Raw genomic sequence first — 17923 nt, 5'->3', positions numbered from 1 at the left:
TCCGGGACAACTGCAAGGCCCACCCATGCGGCAAATCAAATCACGCCTCCATCCTGCTCTGCCCCGCCTATAAGCAGAAGCTTAAACAGGAAGCACCTGTGGTAAGGTCTTGTTCTACGTTGGTCTGAACAATCGGAATCTATGCTTCAGGATTGTTTTGATCACGGGTTGCCTCTGGGAATAGTATCAATGTATACACTGACTCAGTGACTGGGTTCATCAAGAAGTGCATAGAAGATGTTATTCTTACTGTGATGATTAGAACTCATGCAAACCAAACAATGTGGATAAATGGCAACATTTGGAAAAACTGAAATCGCAAACCACCACATTTATCCACGGCAAGGTGACTGGCAACATGGACGTGTAAAAACAGACCAGCGAGGACCTCCGTAAGGAAATCAAAGATGCAAAATGACAGTACAGCTGGCTGGAGTGTTTACAGACATATTCAATCTCTTCCTATCCCAGTATGTTGTCCCCACTTGCTTCAAGTTGTCCACCATTGTTCCTGTTCCCAAGAAAGCGAAGGTAACTTAACTAAATGACTATCGCCCGGTAGCACTCACTTCTGTCATCATGAATTGCTTTGAGAGGCTAGTTAAGGACCATATAACCTCCACCTTATCTGACACCCTAGACTCACTAAAATTTCCATACCGCCCCAACAGATCTACGGACGACGCAATCGCCATTGCACTGCACTCTGCCCTCACACTGCCCTCCAAGCTCATCACTAAGCTCAGGGCCCTGGGTCTGAACCCCTCTCTTTGCAACTGGGTCCTAGACTTTGTGACTAGACAACCCCAGGTGGTGAAGGTTGGCAGCAATACCGCCACACTGATCCTCAACACGGGGGGCCCCACAGAGGTGCGTGTTCAGCTTCCTCCTGTACTCACTGTTCGATCATGACTGCATGGATACGTACATCGCCAACTCAATCATCAAGTTTGCTGACAACACAACAGTGGTAGGCCTGTTTACCAACAAAGATCAAATCAAATTTTATTTGTCACATACACATGGTTAGCAAATGTTAATGCGAGTGTAGCGAAATGCTTGTGCTTCTAGTTCCGACAATGCAGTAATATCCAACGAGTAATCTAACCTAACAATTTCACAACAATTGCCTTATACACACAAGTGTAAAGGAATGAATAAGAATATGTACATAAAAAAATATATGAATGAGTGATGGCCGAACGGCATATGCAAGATGCAGTGGATGGTATGGTATAGAGTACAGTATATACATATGAGATGAGTAATGTGGGGTATGTAAACATATAAAAGTGGCATTGTTTAAAGTGGCTAGTGATACATTACATCAAGATGGCAAGATGCAGTAGATAGTATAGAGTACAGTATATACATATGAGATGAGTAATGTAGGGTATGTAAACATATGAAGTGGCATTGTTTAAAGTGGCTAGTGATACATTTATTGCATCAATTTTTCCATTATTAAAGTGGCTGGAGTTGAGTCAGTATGTTGGCAGCAGCCACTCAATGTTAGTGATGGCTGTTTAACAGTCTGATGGCCTTGAGATAGAAGCTGTTTTTCAGTCTCTCGGTCCCTGCTTTGATGCACCTGTACTGACCTCGCCTTCTGGATGATAGCAGGGTGAACAGGTAGTGGCTCGGGTGGTTGTTGTCCTTGATGATCTGGATGATCTCCAGGTGTCCTGGAGGGCAGGTAGTTTGCCCCCGGTGATGCGTTGTGCAGACCTCACTACCCTCTGGAGAGCCTTACGCTTATGGGCGGAGCAGTTGCCGTACCAGGCGGTGATACAGCCCGACAGGATGCTCTCAATTGTGCATCTGTAAAGGTTTGAGTGTTTTTGGTGACAAGCCGAATTTCTTCAGCCTCCTGAGGTTGAAGAGGTGCTGCTGCGCCTTCTTCACCACGCTGTCTGTGTGGTTGGACCATTTCAGTTTGTCCGTGATGTGTACGCCGAGGAACTTAACTTTCTACCCTCTCCACTACTGTCCCGTCGATGTGGAACGGGCGGTGCTCCCTCTGCTGTTTCCTGAAGTCCACGATCACCCTACAGGGAGGAGGTAAGAGCCTTGGCAGTGTGATGCTAGGGACGGGCCGCAGTGGAGAGGGTCAGAAGCTTCAAGTTCCTCGGTGTGCACATCACTGGGAACGTAAAATAGTCCCTCCACCCTGACACTGTGGTGAAGGCAGCACCACAGAGCCTCTTCAAACTCAAGAGGCTGAAAAAATTTGGCAAAGACTTCTACAGATGCATCATCGAGAGCATTCTGTCAGGCTGTATCACGGCCTGGTACGGCAATGGCAACTGCACTGTCCGCAACCGCAGGGCTCTCCTGAGGGTAGTGTGTTCCGCCCAATGCATCACCAGGGGCACACTCCCTGCCCTACAGGACATCTACAGCACCCGGTGTCACAGAAAGCCCAAGAAGATCATCAAGGACTTCAGCTACCCGAGCCACGGCCTGTTCACCCTGCTACCATGTAGCAGGCGGAGACAGTACAGGTGCATCAAAGCTGGGACAGAGTGAAGGAAAACAGCTTCTATCTCCAGGCCATCAGACTGTTAAACAGTCATCACTAGCCGGCCTCCGCCCAGTACCTTGCCCTGCACCTTAGAGACTGCTACCCTATGTACAGAGTCAATGAACACTGGTCACTTTAATAATGTTTACGTAATGTTTATTTTTCTGAAATCGTTTCTGTAGTTAGGAACAGATGAGATTTGCATTCCTGCATCATTATTCTGTTAAAATGTAATTGATCTCTGAAAAATAACTAATTGATTATTTACTTTATATATATACACATACTGTATTCTCAACATAGTTAATCTTACTGTATATATCTACTGCTGTACATACCTTTTTCCTACATTGTGACACAAATCCAATTCAAGTCATGGTACCGATATTAGCATTTTTCGCACATACAGTTCAAATCCTCTATACAGTGCAATCGGAAAGTATTCAGACCCTTTGACTTTTCCACCTTTTTGTTACATTAGACTTTTTTTTTTTAATTGATCAAATATTGTTTGCAAATGTATTAAAAATAAAAAAACAAATACCTTATTTACATAACTATTCAGACCCTTTGCTATGAGACTCGAAATGTAGCTCAGGTGCATCCTGTTTCCATTGATCATCCTTGAGATGTTTCTACAACTTGATTGGAGTCCTCCTGTGGTAAATTCAGTTGATTGGACATGATTTGGAAAGGCACGCACCTGTCTATATAACCAAGCCATGAGGTCGAAGGAATTGTCTGTAGAGCTCCGAGACAGGATAGTGTCGAGGCACAGATCTGGGAAAGGGTAACAAAACATTTCTGCAGCATTGGGTCCCCGCCGGGCCCCACACAAGGGGGGCCCAAGACTCGTCCTAGAGCTGGCCGCCCGGCCAAAGTGAGCAATCGGGGGAGAGGGGTCATTCTGACAGAGCTCCAGACCTCCTCTGTGGGGATGGGAGAACCTTCCAGAAGGACCAACATCAGTGCAGCACTCCACCTATCAGTCCTTTATTGTAGAGTGGCCAGACGAATGCCACTCCTCAGTAAAAGGCACATGACAGTCCACTTGGAGTTTTCCAAAAGGCACCTAAAGGACTCTCAGACCATGAGAAACAAGATTATCTGGTCTGGTGAAACCAAGATTGAATTCATTGGCCTGAATGCCAACTGTCACGTCTGGAGGAAACCTGGCACCATCGCTACGGTGAAGCATGTCGGGGGCAGCATCATCATGCTGTGGGGATGTTTTTCAGCCACAGGGACTGGGAGACTAGTCAGGATCGATGGAAAGATGAACAGAGCAAAGTACAGAGAGATCCTTGACTTAAACCTGCTCCAGAGCCCTTTGGACCTCAGACTGGGGCGAAGGTTCACCTTCCAACAGGACAACGGCCCTAAGCACACAGCCAAGACAACGCAGGAGTGGCTTCGGGACAGGTCTCTGTCCTTGAGTGGCCCAGCCAGAGCCTAGACCTGAACCCAACCGAACATCTCTGGAGAGAAATGAAAATAGCTGTGCCGCGACGCTCCCCAACTAACCTGACAGAGCTTGAGAGGATCTGCAGAGAAGAATGGGAGAAACTGCCAAAATACAGGCGTGTCAAGCCTGAAGCGCCATAACCAAGAAGACCCGAGGCTATAATCGCTGCCAAAGGTGCTTCAATAAAGTACTGAGTAAATGGTCGGAATACTTATGTAAATGTAATATTCAAGTTTTATATTTTTATACATATGGTTTAATGTCTAAACCTGTTTTTGTTTTGTTATTATGGGGTATTGTGTGTAGAGGAATATAATCAATTTAAGAATAAATCTGTAATGTAACAAAATATGGAAAGAGTCAAGGGGTCTGAATACTATATGAATGCACTGTGACTTTGTTGAGTTTCACAATCAATTTTAGATACTTTTTTGATGATTTGGACACGATAACATGTACCAAGACTTGGATGAGATGTTTGCTACAAATCCTAAAACATTAGCATTTGGAAACAGTGCCAGAGAAAGTAAACCAAAATGGTGGATTGCTGTCAAACCTTGTCCATAGACTGATTACAGTGTAAGGAAACCAATATGTAATTTGGGTGAACTATCCCTGATAAGTGCCTAATATCCACAATATTTCTGCTGGATAAATTTTATTAATGGGGTGAATGCTCATTAGCCAATAGATCTTAATCCTATTACTGCTGTGGCAGAGGGAGAGGACAAGAGGATATGAAGGGAGAGGAGACGTAAGGGGAAGAGCAGAGAGGAAAGAAGAAGGGAGGGAAGGAGTAGAGTAGGGGACGAGGAGGCCTGACCTGGGCCCTCCAGGGGATCCTGCTGTGTTCTATTCTGTCTGGACTCTGGGGGAATTGAATAGGAAGGTCACTGATAGGACAGGGCAATTTTCATAATGAGGGACTCTTATAATGCATCACACACGCACACAATCATAAAAAATCCATCCATGCCCACACAGACACATTTAATCACTCTGCAACCTGGGCCCTTACATTTAGCCCCAATCCCGTAATCACTAGCTAAGCTTCTCTCATCTGGCCAAGCCAGTCTAATTAAATATTATTGAAATATTAGGGCATCTTCTTATTCAGTACTGACATAAATCCAGTTGATTTGAGATGTTTCATTTATTTGCATCTCGTTCCTTTGTAATAAATGGTTGGTCAAGGTGTTGTTTGTCTAAATATATTGTCACGGTCAATGTTGAAAATGTCTGTCAGGCAAGAATGAAGCTAAATTCGATACGCTGTTCCAAACTTAAGAGGTCTAGTCCTCACTGTTCTCTCTCTCTCTCTCTCTCCTGACAGACATTGATGAGTGTTTTCATGGTTTCGTGGAGTGTGATGACAAAGCCATCTGTGTCAACCTGCCCGGGTGGTACCACTGCGAGTGTCGGGATGGCTACCACGACAACGGCTTGTTCTCTACTAATGGGGAGTCGTGCATAGGTGAGTTGACTCGCTCCTTTCATCACAAGACCAAAAGAAACACTGCGGTTGTAGGCAATCTTTATTCACCTAGTCACATATGATCATTTATATTAATATCACATGCATAGAGTATACCTGCACAATTGTTTGTTTTTCCATTATTCTAGTCTAGTGTATTCTAACGTTGATCATAGCAGCACATCTAACCATTGCAGAGCTAGAAATTTCCTTGGTCTTCTTTTGACCAGTTGTTTTTGCTGTCGGTGTGGGTAATAGTATGTTTGGACTGGACATACCGGTGCATACTGGTGCATTTTCCTCAAAATCCCTGTCTGCTTTTCACTGCTCATTCAATCTTTCTGGAACATTCTCTGAAGCTGCCTGCCAAGAGCTTGTCAAATGTCAAAATGGAGGGAAACCCTTATGCAGTCACGCCTCAGTAGTGACAGTACTACAGCTCTGTGTCTGTCTGTCTGCTCTATAGACAAATTTTACCTGTCAAGTCTAGCCGATCCACACAGAGCACATCAGAGACTGTCAGAGAGGTGAACATACTGTGAAGAACAAAGCCAACTGCAGTTATAATTTGATGAAAAATGGTCTCTGGGGGGACGAAATTACAAAGTGTTTTGACAAGAAAGCCCACTTTAGTTTACTGAAGCTGAGAGCTGTTCGAATGTAATACATGTGCTTCCTTTGTATTTTTTAAAGCAGTAAGATGCATGTGAATTTAAGCATAACCTACAGTATTTGACCTGTGTTGAGCATATGCCTGAAGTCGTCTCTCTGGCTCCCTACAGATATCAATGAATGCAAGACAGGGAGGAACACCTGTGCCAATGACACGGTGTGCTTCAACTTGGAAGGGGGCTATGACTGCAGGTGCCCCCACGGGAGGAACTGCACCGGAGACTGTATTCATGACAACAAAGTCAAACACAATGGACAGATCTGGGTGCTGGACAATGATAGGTGCTCAGTCTGCTCTTGTCAGGTGAGACAGAGAGGATGATGGGTGAAAAAAACAATGGTCAGGTCAGGGGCGTTCTATTGGTTGATGTAAAGCATTATGATGACTTTATTAATTAAGTTAGTTGATGATTAATACAGGTCTGAAGAATTTAGATGTGTCTAGAACCAGTTATTTCGAAAACGTAGTTTTTAATTAAGCAAAAAACCTAACATTTATCTAATCATTATTAGGCTACAGTCTTGTCATATTTAGTCATTGAGTGTTTACTTTTGGATAATGTCTGGTGTATGGGAATGCTTGCAGGTGATTATAGAGGATTAGTATGGGTATTTAATAATCAAGCATCATATTATTCATTTAATTAAAGAGGAGGGCAGAAATGAAGCTTTAATGAAATTAGTCATTTTAATTGATTGGAGAAATTGAGAACCTGCCTGTCAGAATAAGTAGTATTGAACGGCTGAGCAAACAGATAAATTAGTAAACATGTTATTGTTTTGTAATGTTCACTGTCAGCTAGTAGAGAGCAATGGTAATGTTGAGTGTGTGTAATCAACCAATAACCAAGGTCAACAACTAGCAAATATTGAGTTTGGGTTATGGAGACTGTACTTTACAATAGTCGTTCAAATCAAATTGTATTTGTCACATGCACTGAATACAACAAGAAATGCTTACTTACGAGCCCTTAACCAACAATGCAGAGTTTTAAAAAAGTAAGTTAGACTGTACTTTACAATATAGTAGCTACAAACTATACTTTGTAGTTTGTAGTTTGAGTTGAGTGTTACTGTCAGTTGATTGACAGACAGTGTATCGCCCCCCTCCCCTCTGTGCAGACTGGCCGGGTGATGTGCAGGAGGATGGTGTGTGACTGTGAGAACCCGACAGCTGACCTGTTCTGCTGTCCAGAGTGTGACCCTCGCCTCAGCAGCCAGTGTCTGCACCAGAACGGCCTGCTGACCTACGGCAGTGGAGACACCTGGGTGGAGAACTGCCAGCAGTGCCAGTGTCTGGTGAGTAACAATAAAACACACCCTATAAATAGATAAAACACACTGTACTGGACTCTGCTTTAAATCAAATCAAATTGTATTTATCACATGCGCTGAGTACCACCGGTGTAGACTTTACAGTGAAATTCTTGCTTACGAACTTTTCCAAACAATGCAGAGTTTAAAAATAATAATAATAATAATAATAATAAATAGTATCTAACACAAGAGGAATAAAATAAAATACACAACAATGGAGCTACAGTATATACAGGGAATACCAGTACCAGTACTTTCGTGATTAATGTACGGGAGATTGTGTGTGTGTGTGTGTGTGTGTGTGTGTGTGTGTGTGTGTGTGTGTGTGTGTGTGTGTGTGTGTGTGTGTGTGTGTGTGTGTGTGTGTGTGTGTGTGTGTGTACTGTATACAGGTTTCTATGTCCACAGGTCTCTATGCCTTGCAATATATATAACTGAATCACGATGTGTCAAGAGCGTTCTCTATTGAATCTACTCAAAGAAATACGCACTGTTTGCATTGACTCTCTCCAATGTTGACCTTTTCCAAAGTTCCCGCATCCCTGCTGTTCAAACAACAGGAAGGCTTTTTTCCGAGGATTTCACACTAAATCTGGCAGAACATCACATCCTACCGCCTTCAATAAGCCTTTCAGACGCTCTTCACCACCAGCCATATGTTTATTAAATGCAAATGTCACACTTGGCATTCACCCTGGCCATTCCACTCCCGGATAAAAGTAACACTTAGCTGCATTTGTGTCAATCTGCCTTTGCGTCGGCCCATAAATCATCTTAAGCTTTGTTGTTCTGCCAGCTCTCTCCCGACCGCCCGTTCCCTCGGAGGAGTGGCATTACCGTTGGTTCTTTTTTCCCTCAGATCAAACAGAATGTTGTAGCCACACATACAGCCTTCCCACCTCACTCTTCTTCTATGATTAGCATATGCATGCACACACATACATCATGTTGCACACACACACATCATGTTGCACACACACACACACAAACACAGCTACCAGCCAAAATGGTATAAACAGCAGCACACAAAAGAGAGGAGTGGAGGAGAATGGTGAGAGATACGCGTGGGATCTAGTAGCGTGACCGCGACATGAAATGAACCTTGAATGCCTACACAGTTAGCAGAGCCAGAACCATACTGGCCCTGCTCTGCTCAGCAGGGAAACGGACAAGCAATTCTCGAAGACAATGATCCAAATCCCCTTTTAAATTACATGTATTTTTGTGAATATTTGAATGACAGAATATGTCTCTTTGACGTATGTATCTCTGAGTTGCTACTATAGGGCGTAATGGGTATAGGATACTATATTAGCCTTAGATTTGCAGGAATGAAACATGGCTGTTGTTCGCCATGCTGTTGTCTAACCAAGGCAAATTTCTGGCAAAGCTCCCTAAACCAAATGTAATTCACCGGTAAATGTAATTCTCCTGAAACACGCAGCAACATTTCTGCCTTTTTATAGGACCATCTTCTGTAAAGCGTACTGAGATCTAGAAACATGATTCTTTTTAAGAGAAAGAGTGGCCTATTTAGAAACATATCAGTGCCTTACCCACCTGACAGGGCTCATGTAAAGGTAACTGAAGGACATCACATACTCTATCACAGGGTTCTTCAACCCTGTTCCTGGAGAGCTTCCCTCCTGTAGGTTTTTGCTCCCACCCCAGTTTTGACTGACTTGATTCAGCTTATCAACCAGCTAATTATTAGAATCAGGTGGGCTAGATTAGGGTTAGAGCGAAAATCTACAGGACGGGAGCACCTGCTCTATCATGTTACACGTCAATATGCACAGATACTAGTCTCCCTTTTTCTAGATGTGATGGAGACCTGAGTCTACAGCTACACCCACTGCCTGTGGCTATGATGAAAAAATTCTGCTACAGAGGAACCACACTTCAAATGTTTACAATGAATGAATGGAGCACACATTAGCATGGCATGGGTCTGTATTTTATAGTCTGACTAATTTACTACAACATCACATAAATGCCGAGCTAGCTGATTTTCGGGTATATTAAATATCCCAATTGGAAACTTAAATCAAGTCAAACTCTTGGCTGTTTGGAGTGTGTGTGTGTGTGTGTGTGTGTGTGTGTGTGTGTGTGTGTGTGTGTGTGTGTGTGTGTGTGTGTGTGTGTGTGTGTGTGTTCACATTCGCGCCCATGCGTGTGTGTGCAGGGGTGTATTCATTAGTCGAAATCCGTTGCAAAATGTTTAGTCTGTAAACCATTCATCGTTTACTCTATGAACCAAATGGAAGCAAACGGAACAAAACGGGGAGCGCCAGAGCAAAGGAGCAAACAGAGCGGCTGCATCCCCACTTTCAAAATAGATGCAAACGTATGTTTTTGAACCCCGACATTCCCACAGGCTTCCACAAGCAAGCGCCATTGCTGAGGTTACTGCCTTTTTGAAGATTGTGTTCCACGATAATATAACCAGTTGATATTATGGTTTCATCAAATCAATTTTAAATGGCACTTGTTTTTTTTAAATTCAGAACAGCCTCGATTCGTCGGCATGGGCTCTACAAGGTGTCAAAGCGTTCCACAGAGATGCTGGCCCATGTTGACTCCAATGCTTCCCACAGTTGTGAAGTTGGCTGGATGTCCTTTGGGGGGGTGGACCATTCTTGATACACATGGGAAACTGTTGAGCGTGAAAAACCCATCTCAGAACTGCAACGTTGCAGTTCTGGACACAAACTGGTGCGCCTGGCACCTACTACAATACCCCATTCAAAGGCACTTAAGTCTTTTGTCTTGCCCATTCACCCTCTGAATGGCACACATACACAATCTATGTCTCAATTGTCTCAAGGTTTAAAAATTCTTATTTAACCTGTCTCCTCCCTTTCATCTACACTAATTGAAGTGGATTTAACAAGTGACATCAATAAGGGATCATAGCTTTAACCTGGATTCACCTGGTCAGTCTATGTCATGGAAAAAACATTTCTGGCCATGTGTTCTAAAAATATATTTTTTATTTGAGTACTTGAGTTCAATATAATTTATTATGGCAAAACCTAATATCACATTTAATTTTTTCCGAACCCCGAATTTCAGACAGTCTGCCACCCATGGAGGGACCTACCTGCATTTGTCCAATAGAAGCTCTTGTTTTCATTGCAAAACGTTTTCCGTTTTGAGTGAACGGTTTCCTTTGCAAAACGTTTTGCAACAGATGAAATGTTTTGCAATGGAATCCGACTAATGAATACACCGTGTGTGTGCGTGCGGTGTGTGTGTGTGTGTGTGTGTGTGTGTGTGTGTGTGTGTGTGTGTGTGTGTGTGTGTGTGTGTGTGTGTGTGTGTGTGTGTGTGTGTGTGTGTGTGTGTGTGTGTGTGTGTGTGTGTGTGTGTGTGTGTGTGTGTGTGTGTGTGTGTGTGTGTGTTCTTTTTCCCAGGAGGTGTAAACCACAAAAGCTCAGGGATGAAAATGTTAACAGAACTAGGTCATGCAGAATCATAGCTTAACCAGGATCTATAAAGTTGGCCAGAATATATGACATGTATTCACTGGTTTATTGAAACGACTGCTGGAGAAATCCAATAAGGCATTCTCTGCTGCAACTGTGTAATGATTAATATAAGAGGGAGAATGAACGGGTGACCAAAACAACTCCATTAGGAAACACAGAACATTTTTAGCACAATGTCTGAAAATGTCTTTCTTCTCATACTGCTACTCCTACGCAATGACATATTCTTAGCCCCATGTACTGTACATCTATGATGTATCAGGACAAAATGTCTATGTTTACATGATAATGACTGCATCAGGGTGGTATAGAAGTATGCCTAAACATTTGGCAAGGGACAGGATCTATTCAATACAATTGTAGGGGTGATGGGCTGCACATACCAGTGGAGGCTACTAAGGTGAGGACAGTTCTTAATAATGGCTGGAATGGAGTCAATGGAATGGTATCAAACACGTGGTTGATACCACTCCATTGGCTCCATTCCAGCCATTATTATGAGCCATCCTCCCCTCAGCAGCCTCCATGGGTATGTATCATTGTATTGTCCCAGTGATATGACTCCAGTCTGTCTTTCTGTTTCGCCCATCCACAGCAGGGGCAGGTGGACTGCTGGCCCCTGTTGTGCCCCCATGTGGACTGTGAATTCACGGTGGTGCCCGAGGGCGAATGCTGTGCCCGCTGCGTCACTGATCCCTGTCAGGCCGACACCATCCGCAACAACATCACCAAGACGTGCATGGACGAGCACGGCATCCAGCGCTTCAGCGGCTCCTCCTGGGTCAAACACAGCACCGAGTGCACCCTCTGCCAGTGCAAGGTAACAGCCATGGATATTCATTATATCTATGCAGACTTCGGCCAACTATACCCAATGTTGGCGATAAAACACTCCATGACTATCGAAATTCTAAATGTCAAACCAAGTTTGCCTTTTCGTGAGAAATAACAGAACATAATAACAGAAGAACTGTATTGTGGATAAAGTCTAACAGTGACCCACTCTAAAGTCTCTCTCTCCTCCTCCTCTCTTTCAGAATGGACATATCTGTTGCTCAATGGACCCCATGTGCCTTTAGTTCCTGAAGATCTGAAGGTACCTCCCTGTACAGTGTTATCCATGTAAAAACAACCAGCGTTTTCCACCCTCCAGCCCAACTTCTTTATACCAAATACAAAACATGTATCATAGAACACAGATGGACTACAGTACCCACAAGCCCCCCTCTGTGTTCAGCCTCACTAATCAGGGTGACCCATGTGCATTGAGGAACACCCCCAAATCATCTGCAACATGACGCTGTAAAATACTATTATACTGGCATGAATGTGCTCGATGTAGAAACATTTTGCTAATTTCTAAACTCTTTAAATCTCAATGATATCCTAGATAGTGGTTGTTTTAGTGTAAGTTTCCTTTGCTAAATTATTAAAGTCGTCTATATTTTGTGGTCCTCTAGCATTATTTTCTATTCATCTTTTACATTTATTTCCAGGCTTGTTAATGTGTAATGGTGAATAAAGTATTTCAATTTACATGAATTGTTTGAGCTTGTATTTTTTAGGATGTTGTTGTGTATTAGTCATTGGAAACCATCAATCTCCTACTTAACCACGACTTGTGTCTGTATTCATATGAAGTCAAAAACTCATCCTCTCAGGTCTCGTGTACCCGAAAATTCAATCAACACAGATGACAAATCACTTGAGCTTTGCCTTCCCAGACCTTCCCACTTCCTGTGAAGAGGATAGCGAGGTGAGAGTTAGTTCATGTCAGAACACATGTTTGTGTGACAGTGTGTTAGAGGAGAGGAAACTCAGCCTGACACCAGCAATCACAGCCTATCAGTGGTACCTACACATCATCACGCCTGACCTTTCACATCAAATATTCATTGAGCAGGTGGACTTCCTCTGTCTGCACTGCTGCCGATGTACATGGTGCTGGTGATGATTACATAGTACAGTGCAGGATCAAGAACCATCCAGATCAGTCTGATTTTGAATGGATAATTGGAAGGTGTTTGAAGTTTAGGATTTTAAGGATAGCATTTTGAGGGTTTGCCAATACACACACAGTACTTGATTGAGTACCGGATTTGATTGAGAACTTTCATTTGTTCAATACATTGAGCATCTGTGATACAGTATACACAATGTCCCAATTGGTTTGCTTTGCTTCCTTCCACTGGTTCCAGAGGTAATGGTAATACTTGTATGATTCAGAGTACAGTGCTTAAAACTCCTAAAATAATTAGCATATCAATATACAGGCTGGCTGGGAGGAATGAGTTGTGCCTGAAGAAGACTAACCAACTAATTCCCTGGGTCTCCCTAGCAGCAGCTTCTTACAGGAACAAAAACAAAGCGGAACTGAATCATGGAGCACATTGGTATTCTACCATTTCCTCTCCTCCCTCAGTGGAACATTTGCCATCTCTCTCTCCTTCGAAACGTGTTATACCTGTCAAATGATGAATATAGACTACTGTGAACGTGTGCCTGACTGCAATGAAAGCGTGCGTGTGCGCGTGTCTGGTTTGTGTGTGTGTGTATGTGCGTCCACAGTGGCTGGAAGCACAGTGGCAAGGGCACCATCTGGCAGGCTTTGGTCCAGTGACTGCAAGCCGGTGGTGACTCCTAGCTGGTGGTGGCTCCTAGCTGGTGGTGGCTCCTTGCCAGGGGCACAGGGGTAGTGGCACAGCGGGGCAGAGTGGTTGTCCATGTTGTAAATGTCCAATTTTCCATGGTGGGGTAAGTTGAACTCACCGCAACAGATGTCTCCGCCCACATTACTGCCTGTCCTGTGTTCATTACTAATGGACACTCATATTATTGGGTTTGGCAAAGGCAGGAGGACTAAAGCAGTGGAGCAGCGCAAGAGTTTTACGTGGAGATCTGTAAACACTGTAGCCTTCATAAACCATTAGTTTACAACATGCGTGTTAGTTGACATTGACAACTCTCAAGGCATCAGAAGGGTAATGTATTGGAGGTCAGTCATCAGACATTATTGAACCCTTTCATAGATCTTGGACGTACAGTGTAGAATGCTACAGTAGCTTGATTCCTCTGTAGGGGGCCTGGTTCATATTCTCTGTGTGTCAGAGGGAGCAGCAGAGACTCAACCTCAACTCTTTAATTATTAATTGGCAAATTTGTTAATATGTAAATCCAACACAGTGCTGACTCTTATGTATAGCAAAGTCTCCAATTATCCCTAATATGTCCGGATTTAGCCTACATTTAACTAGATATGACATGCAGTATGTGCTTATTTGGCAAAATAGTTGGTTGGTTGGTTGGTTGGTTGGTTGGTTGGTTGGTTGAATGCACTAAAGCTGCAGTCACTTATTTTTGATTCTCCCAACAAGTGTTGTGTATTGCATCAGTAAGTAAGTTACTGTAGGTGTCAACACTCAAGGCTATACTAGCTGAGAAACCACCTCCGCTACATAGCCGTACAGTATATGTGCAGGTATTAGTTCTACAGTGTGCAACCACCATTGCTTAACTCAAAGCACTTCATCCTCGCTGATAAAAATGAACTCTCGCCACCTCTCTGTTCCAAAGAAAAGGAAGCAGAAGAAAATCAATCGGAGTAATACTTTTTTTTGTCCGTCAATCTCTCTTCCAAGCGAGTGACTGGATATAGGCTACCCAGGGACTAATCTGAGCCCCCCATCTCACTGTTAGGCATCAGGCAGGGATAACATCATCACCCACAGCGCCAGACACAGCTGACAGACTGAGACTGTCTTCAGACCTGTCAGTCTCATGGGGAAACCACCCTGCCTCTGTCCTGACTGATGGATTCACAGGAGACTCACAGTTCACAGACATGAAGTTGAACTAAAATTTGTTTGAAGCCAATTCTTGCAAAGTTGCATGACTATTCCTCACTTACAGAAGGGCCTACTTTACCCATTGCAGTAACCATCTCATTTTGGGAGTACACAACTTGGGCACAGACGTCCCACCTTTCTCATCCCGAACATTATTGAAACTCTTGGTTTGATGATTTCCCTCACTTACTGCATACACCCATAAATCAATATCTAATTTCTCACTGCAGTGGCACACCGGGATTGGCTTCAGCGTAAGACCTAGCACTCCAGCTGTAAGAAATATGTTTCCCTTATCCAACAAACTACACGGTAAACAAACTACACAGTAGAATGACTAGTTGATGGTTTGACTGCCCAGTTTGACTTTTAGAAGCATTCTTGTACAGCTCCGTGCCCCCAATGTTTGACATGGTCTGTATCTTTGTAAACTAGCTACAGTATACTGTATTCTGTATCAACAAACGACTAAACTACGGAACGTCATTAGTGAGAAGAGGGCTAATCATGGCATAATGGCATGAACAGGGCTTTAAGTGTAGATATATCTTTCTCTCATATCTTAACTTGTGTAAATACAGTACTAATATAATTATACTATCTCTGTCGTTTTCCAAGTTTTATTAGTTGTATGTACAGGATACACCTGGTATACACCGTCCAATGAAATGTTTACTTGCAGGTTCCTTCTTGACAATGCAACAGTAATCTTACATATTCCATGTAATTGGGTCAGCAGCTGTATGAAGTTGACCTGAGGAGTTGCTTGGCAACAGTGTCAATGTGCGCTATATCTACTGTATATAAAATATGAACTAGTTTCAGCATTGAGGTTATGTAACAGATAGGCACCTCATACTATCTCACACTGATATTCTTCAATCCCACAAAGTATATCAGTTAATAAGGGCATCGGAAACCTAGTATGTAGCAAAATGTATACATTTTATTGATACCATTACTCGGCAGACATTTATTGCGTCAACATGTTAAAAAGAGATATTCTTTGTTTAAAAAAACACACAACCACACACACAAGAATGCAAAATAGCTGTCAGTTATGAAACACAAAACCATGTATAACAGCAGGGGGAACATTCATGTCAAGGTTGTTTGTAGAGAAGGACCAAGGCGCAGCGTGAGTATCGTTCCACATCTTTATTAATATGTGAAAACTTGGCAAGACATACAATAAACTATAAACAAAATAACAAACCATGACGACAGAGGTGCAACATGCACTAACTCAAAATCAGATCCCACAAACAACAGGTGGGAAAAGGCTGCCTAAATATGATCCCCAATCAGCCTCTGATTGAGAACCATATCATGTCAACATAGAAATACAACATCTAGATAACCCACCCTAGTCACACCCCGACCTAACCAAAATAGAGAATAAAAAGGATCTCTAAGGTCAGGGCGTGACAGTACCCCCCCCAAAGGTGCGGACTCCGGCCGCAAAACCTGACTAGGGGAGGGTTCGGGTGGGCATCTAGCCTCGGTGGCGGCTCCGGTGCGGGACGTAGACCCCGCTCTGCTCACGGATCTACCATCCTCGGTGGCGACTCTATTTCGGGGATCGTCGCCGGAGGCTCCGGACCGCGGGTCGTCGCCGCAGGCTCCGGACCGCCGGCCGTCGCCGCAGGCTCCGGACCGCCGGCCGTCGCCGAAATAGAGTCGCCACCGAGGATGGCAGATTCGTGAGCAGAGTGGGGTCTACGTCCCGCACCGGAGCCGCCATCGAGGCTAGATGCCCACCCGAACCCTCCTCTAGGCTCCGGACCGCGGGCCGTCGCCTGAGGCTCCGGACCGCCGGCCGTCGCCGAAATAGAGTCGCCACCGAGGATGGCAGATCCGTGAGCAGAGCGGGGTGTACATCCCGCACCGGAGCCGCCATCGAGGCTAGATGCCCACCCGAACCCTCCCCTAGGCTCCGGACCGCGGGCCGTCGCCTGAGGCTCCGGACCGCCGGCCGTCGCCGCAGGCTCCGGACCGCCGGCCGTCGTCGAAATAGAGTCGCCACCGAGGATGGCAGATCCGTGAGCAGAGCGGGGTCTACGTCCCGCACCGGAGCCGCCACCGAGGCTAGATGCCCACCCGAACCCTCCCCTATAGTCAGGTTTTGCGGCCGGAGTCCGCACCTCTCGGGGGGTACCGTCGCCTGAGGCTCCGGACCGCCGGCCGTCGCCGCAGGCTCCGGACCGGAGACCGCCTCAGGAGGTTCCGGACCGTGGGCCGTCTCAGGAGGTTCCGGACCGTGGGCTGTCGCCGGAAGCTCTGGACTGGGAACTGTCGCCGGAAGCTCTGGACTGGGAAGGCGCACTGGAGGCCTGGTGTGTGGAGCCGGGACAGGTGGCACCAGATTGGTGACACGCACCTCAGGGAGAGTGCGAAGAGCAGGCACAGGACGTACTTGGCTGTGGAGGCACACTGGAGACCTGGTGCGTAGAACCGGTGCAGGATATACTGGACCATGGAGGCGCACTGGAGGTCTGGAGCATAGAGCTGGCACAACCCGTCCTGGCTGGATACTCACTTTAGCCCGGCAAGTGCGGGGCGCTGGCACAAGACGCACTGGGCTGTGAAGGCGCACTGGCGACAGTGCGTAGAGCCGGCGCAGGATATCCTGGACCGAGGAGACGTACTGGAGACCAGGAGCGCTGAGCCGGCACAACCCCATCCTGGCTGAATGCCCACTCTAGCCCGGCAAATGCGGGGAGCCGGCAACGAGCGCACCGGGCTGTGAATGCGCACTGGAGATACAGTGCGTATCGCTGCATAACACGGTGCCTGACCGGTCACACGCTCCCCACGGTAAGCACGGGGAGTTGGCTCAGGTCTAAACCCTGACTCCGCCAATCTCCCCATGTGACCCCCCCCCCCCCCCCCAAAAAAATTGGAGCTGCCTCTCGGGCTTCCATTGTCGTTCTAACTCCTCGTATCATCGCCGTTCCTCTCTTGCTGCCTCCATCTACTCCCTTGAACGGCGATACTCTCCACTTCGCGTCCAGGGCCCCACTCCACTCATGATCTCCTCCCATGTCCACTCATCCTGGCCACACTGCTTGGTCCGTTTATGGTGGGATCTTCTGTCAAGGTTGTTTGTAGAGAAGGACCAAGGCGCAGCGTGAG

At 45.3% G+C, this 17923-nt stretch overlaps 1 protein-coding gene across 1 annotated transcript in view; it reads left to right on the top strand.

Annotated features, from left to right (window-relative positions):
- LOC100380741 (protein kinase C-binding protein NELL2a) overlaps positions 1–12479 on the top strand; it is a 117948-nt gene extending 105469 nt beyond the window's left edge. Inside the window, exons 16-20 of the mRNA XM_014148812.3 lie at positions 5323–5463; positions 6246–6439; positions 7258–7434; positions 11539–11763; positions 11981–12479. Coding sequence (XP_014004287.2) covers positions 5323–5463; positions 6246–6439; positions 7258–7434; positions 11539–11763; positions 11981–12022 — 779 coding nt within the window. The 3' untranslated portion in view covers positions 12023–12479. The remainder of the gene's footprint in view (positions 1–5322; positions 5464–6245; positions 6440–7257; positions 7435–11538; positions 11764–11980) is intronic.
- The last annotated feature ends 5444 nt before the right edge of the window (positions 12480–17923 follow it).

Source organism: Salmo salar, chromosome 16 (assembly GCF_965601325.2).
Source record: "Salmo salar chromosome 16, fSalSal1, whole genome shotgun sequence".
Lineage (NCBI taxonomy): Eukaryota > Metazoa > Chordata > Actinopteri > Salmoniformes > Salmonidae > Salmo > Salmo salar.
This window is presented reverse-complemented; position numbering and strand designations above follow the sequence as displayed.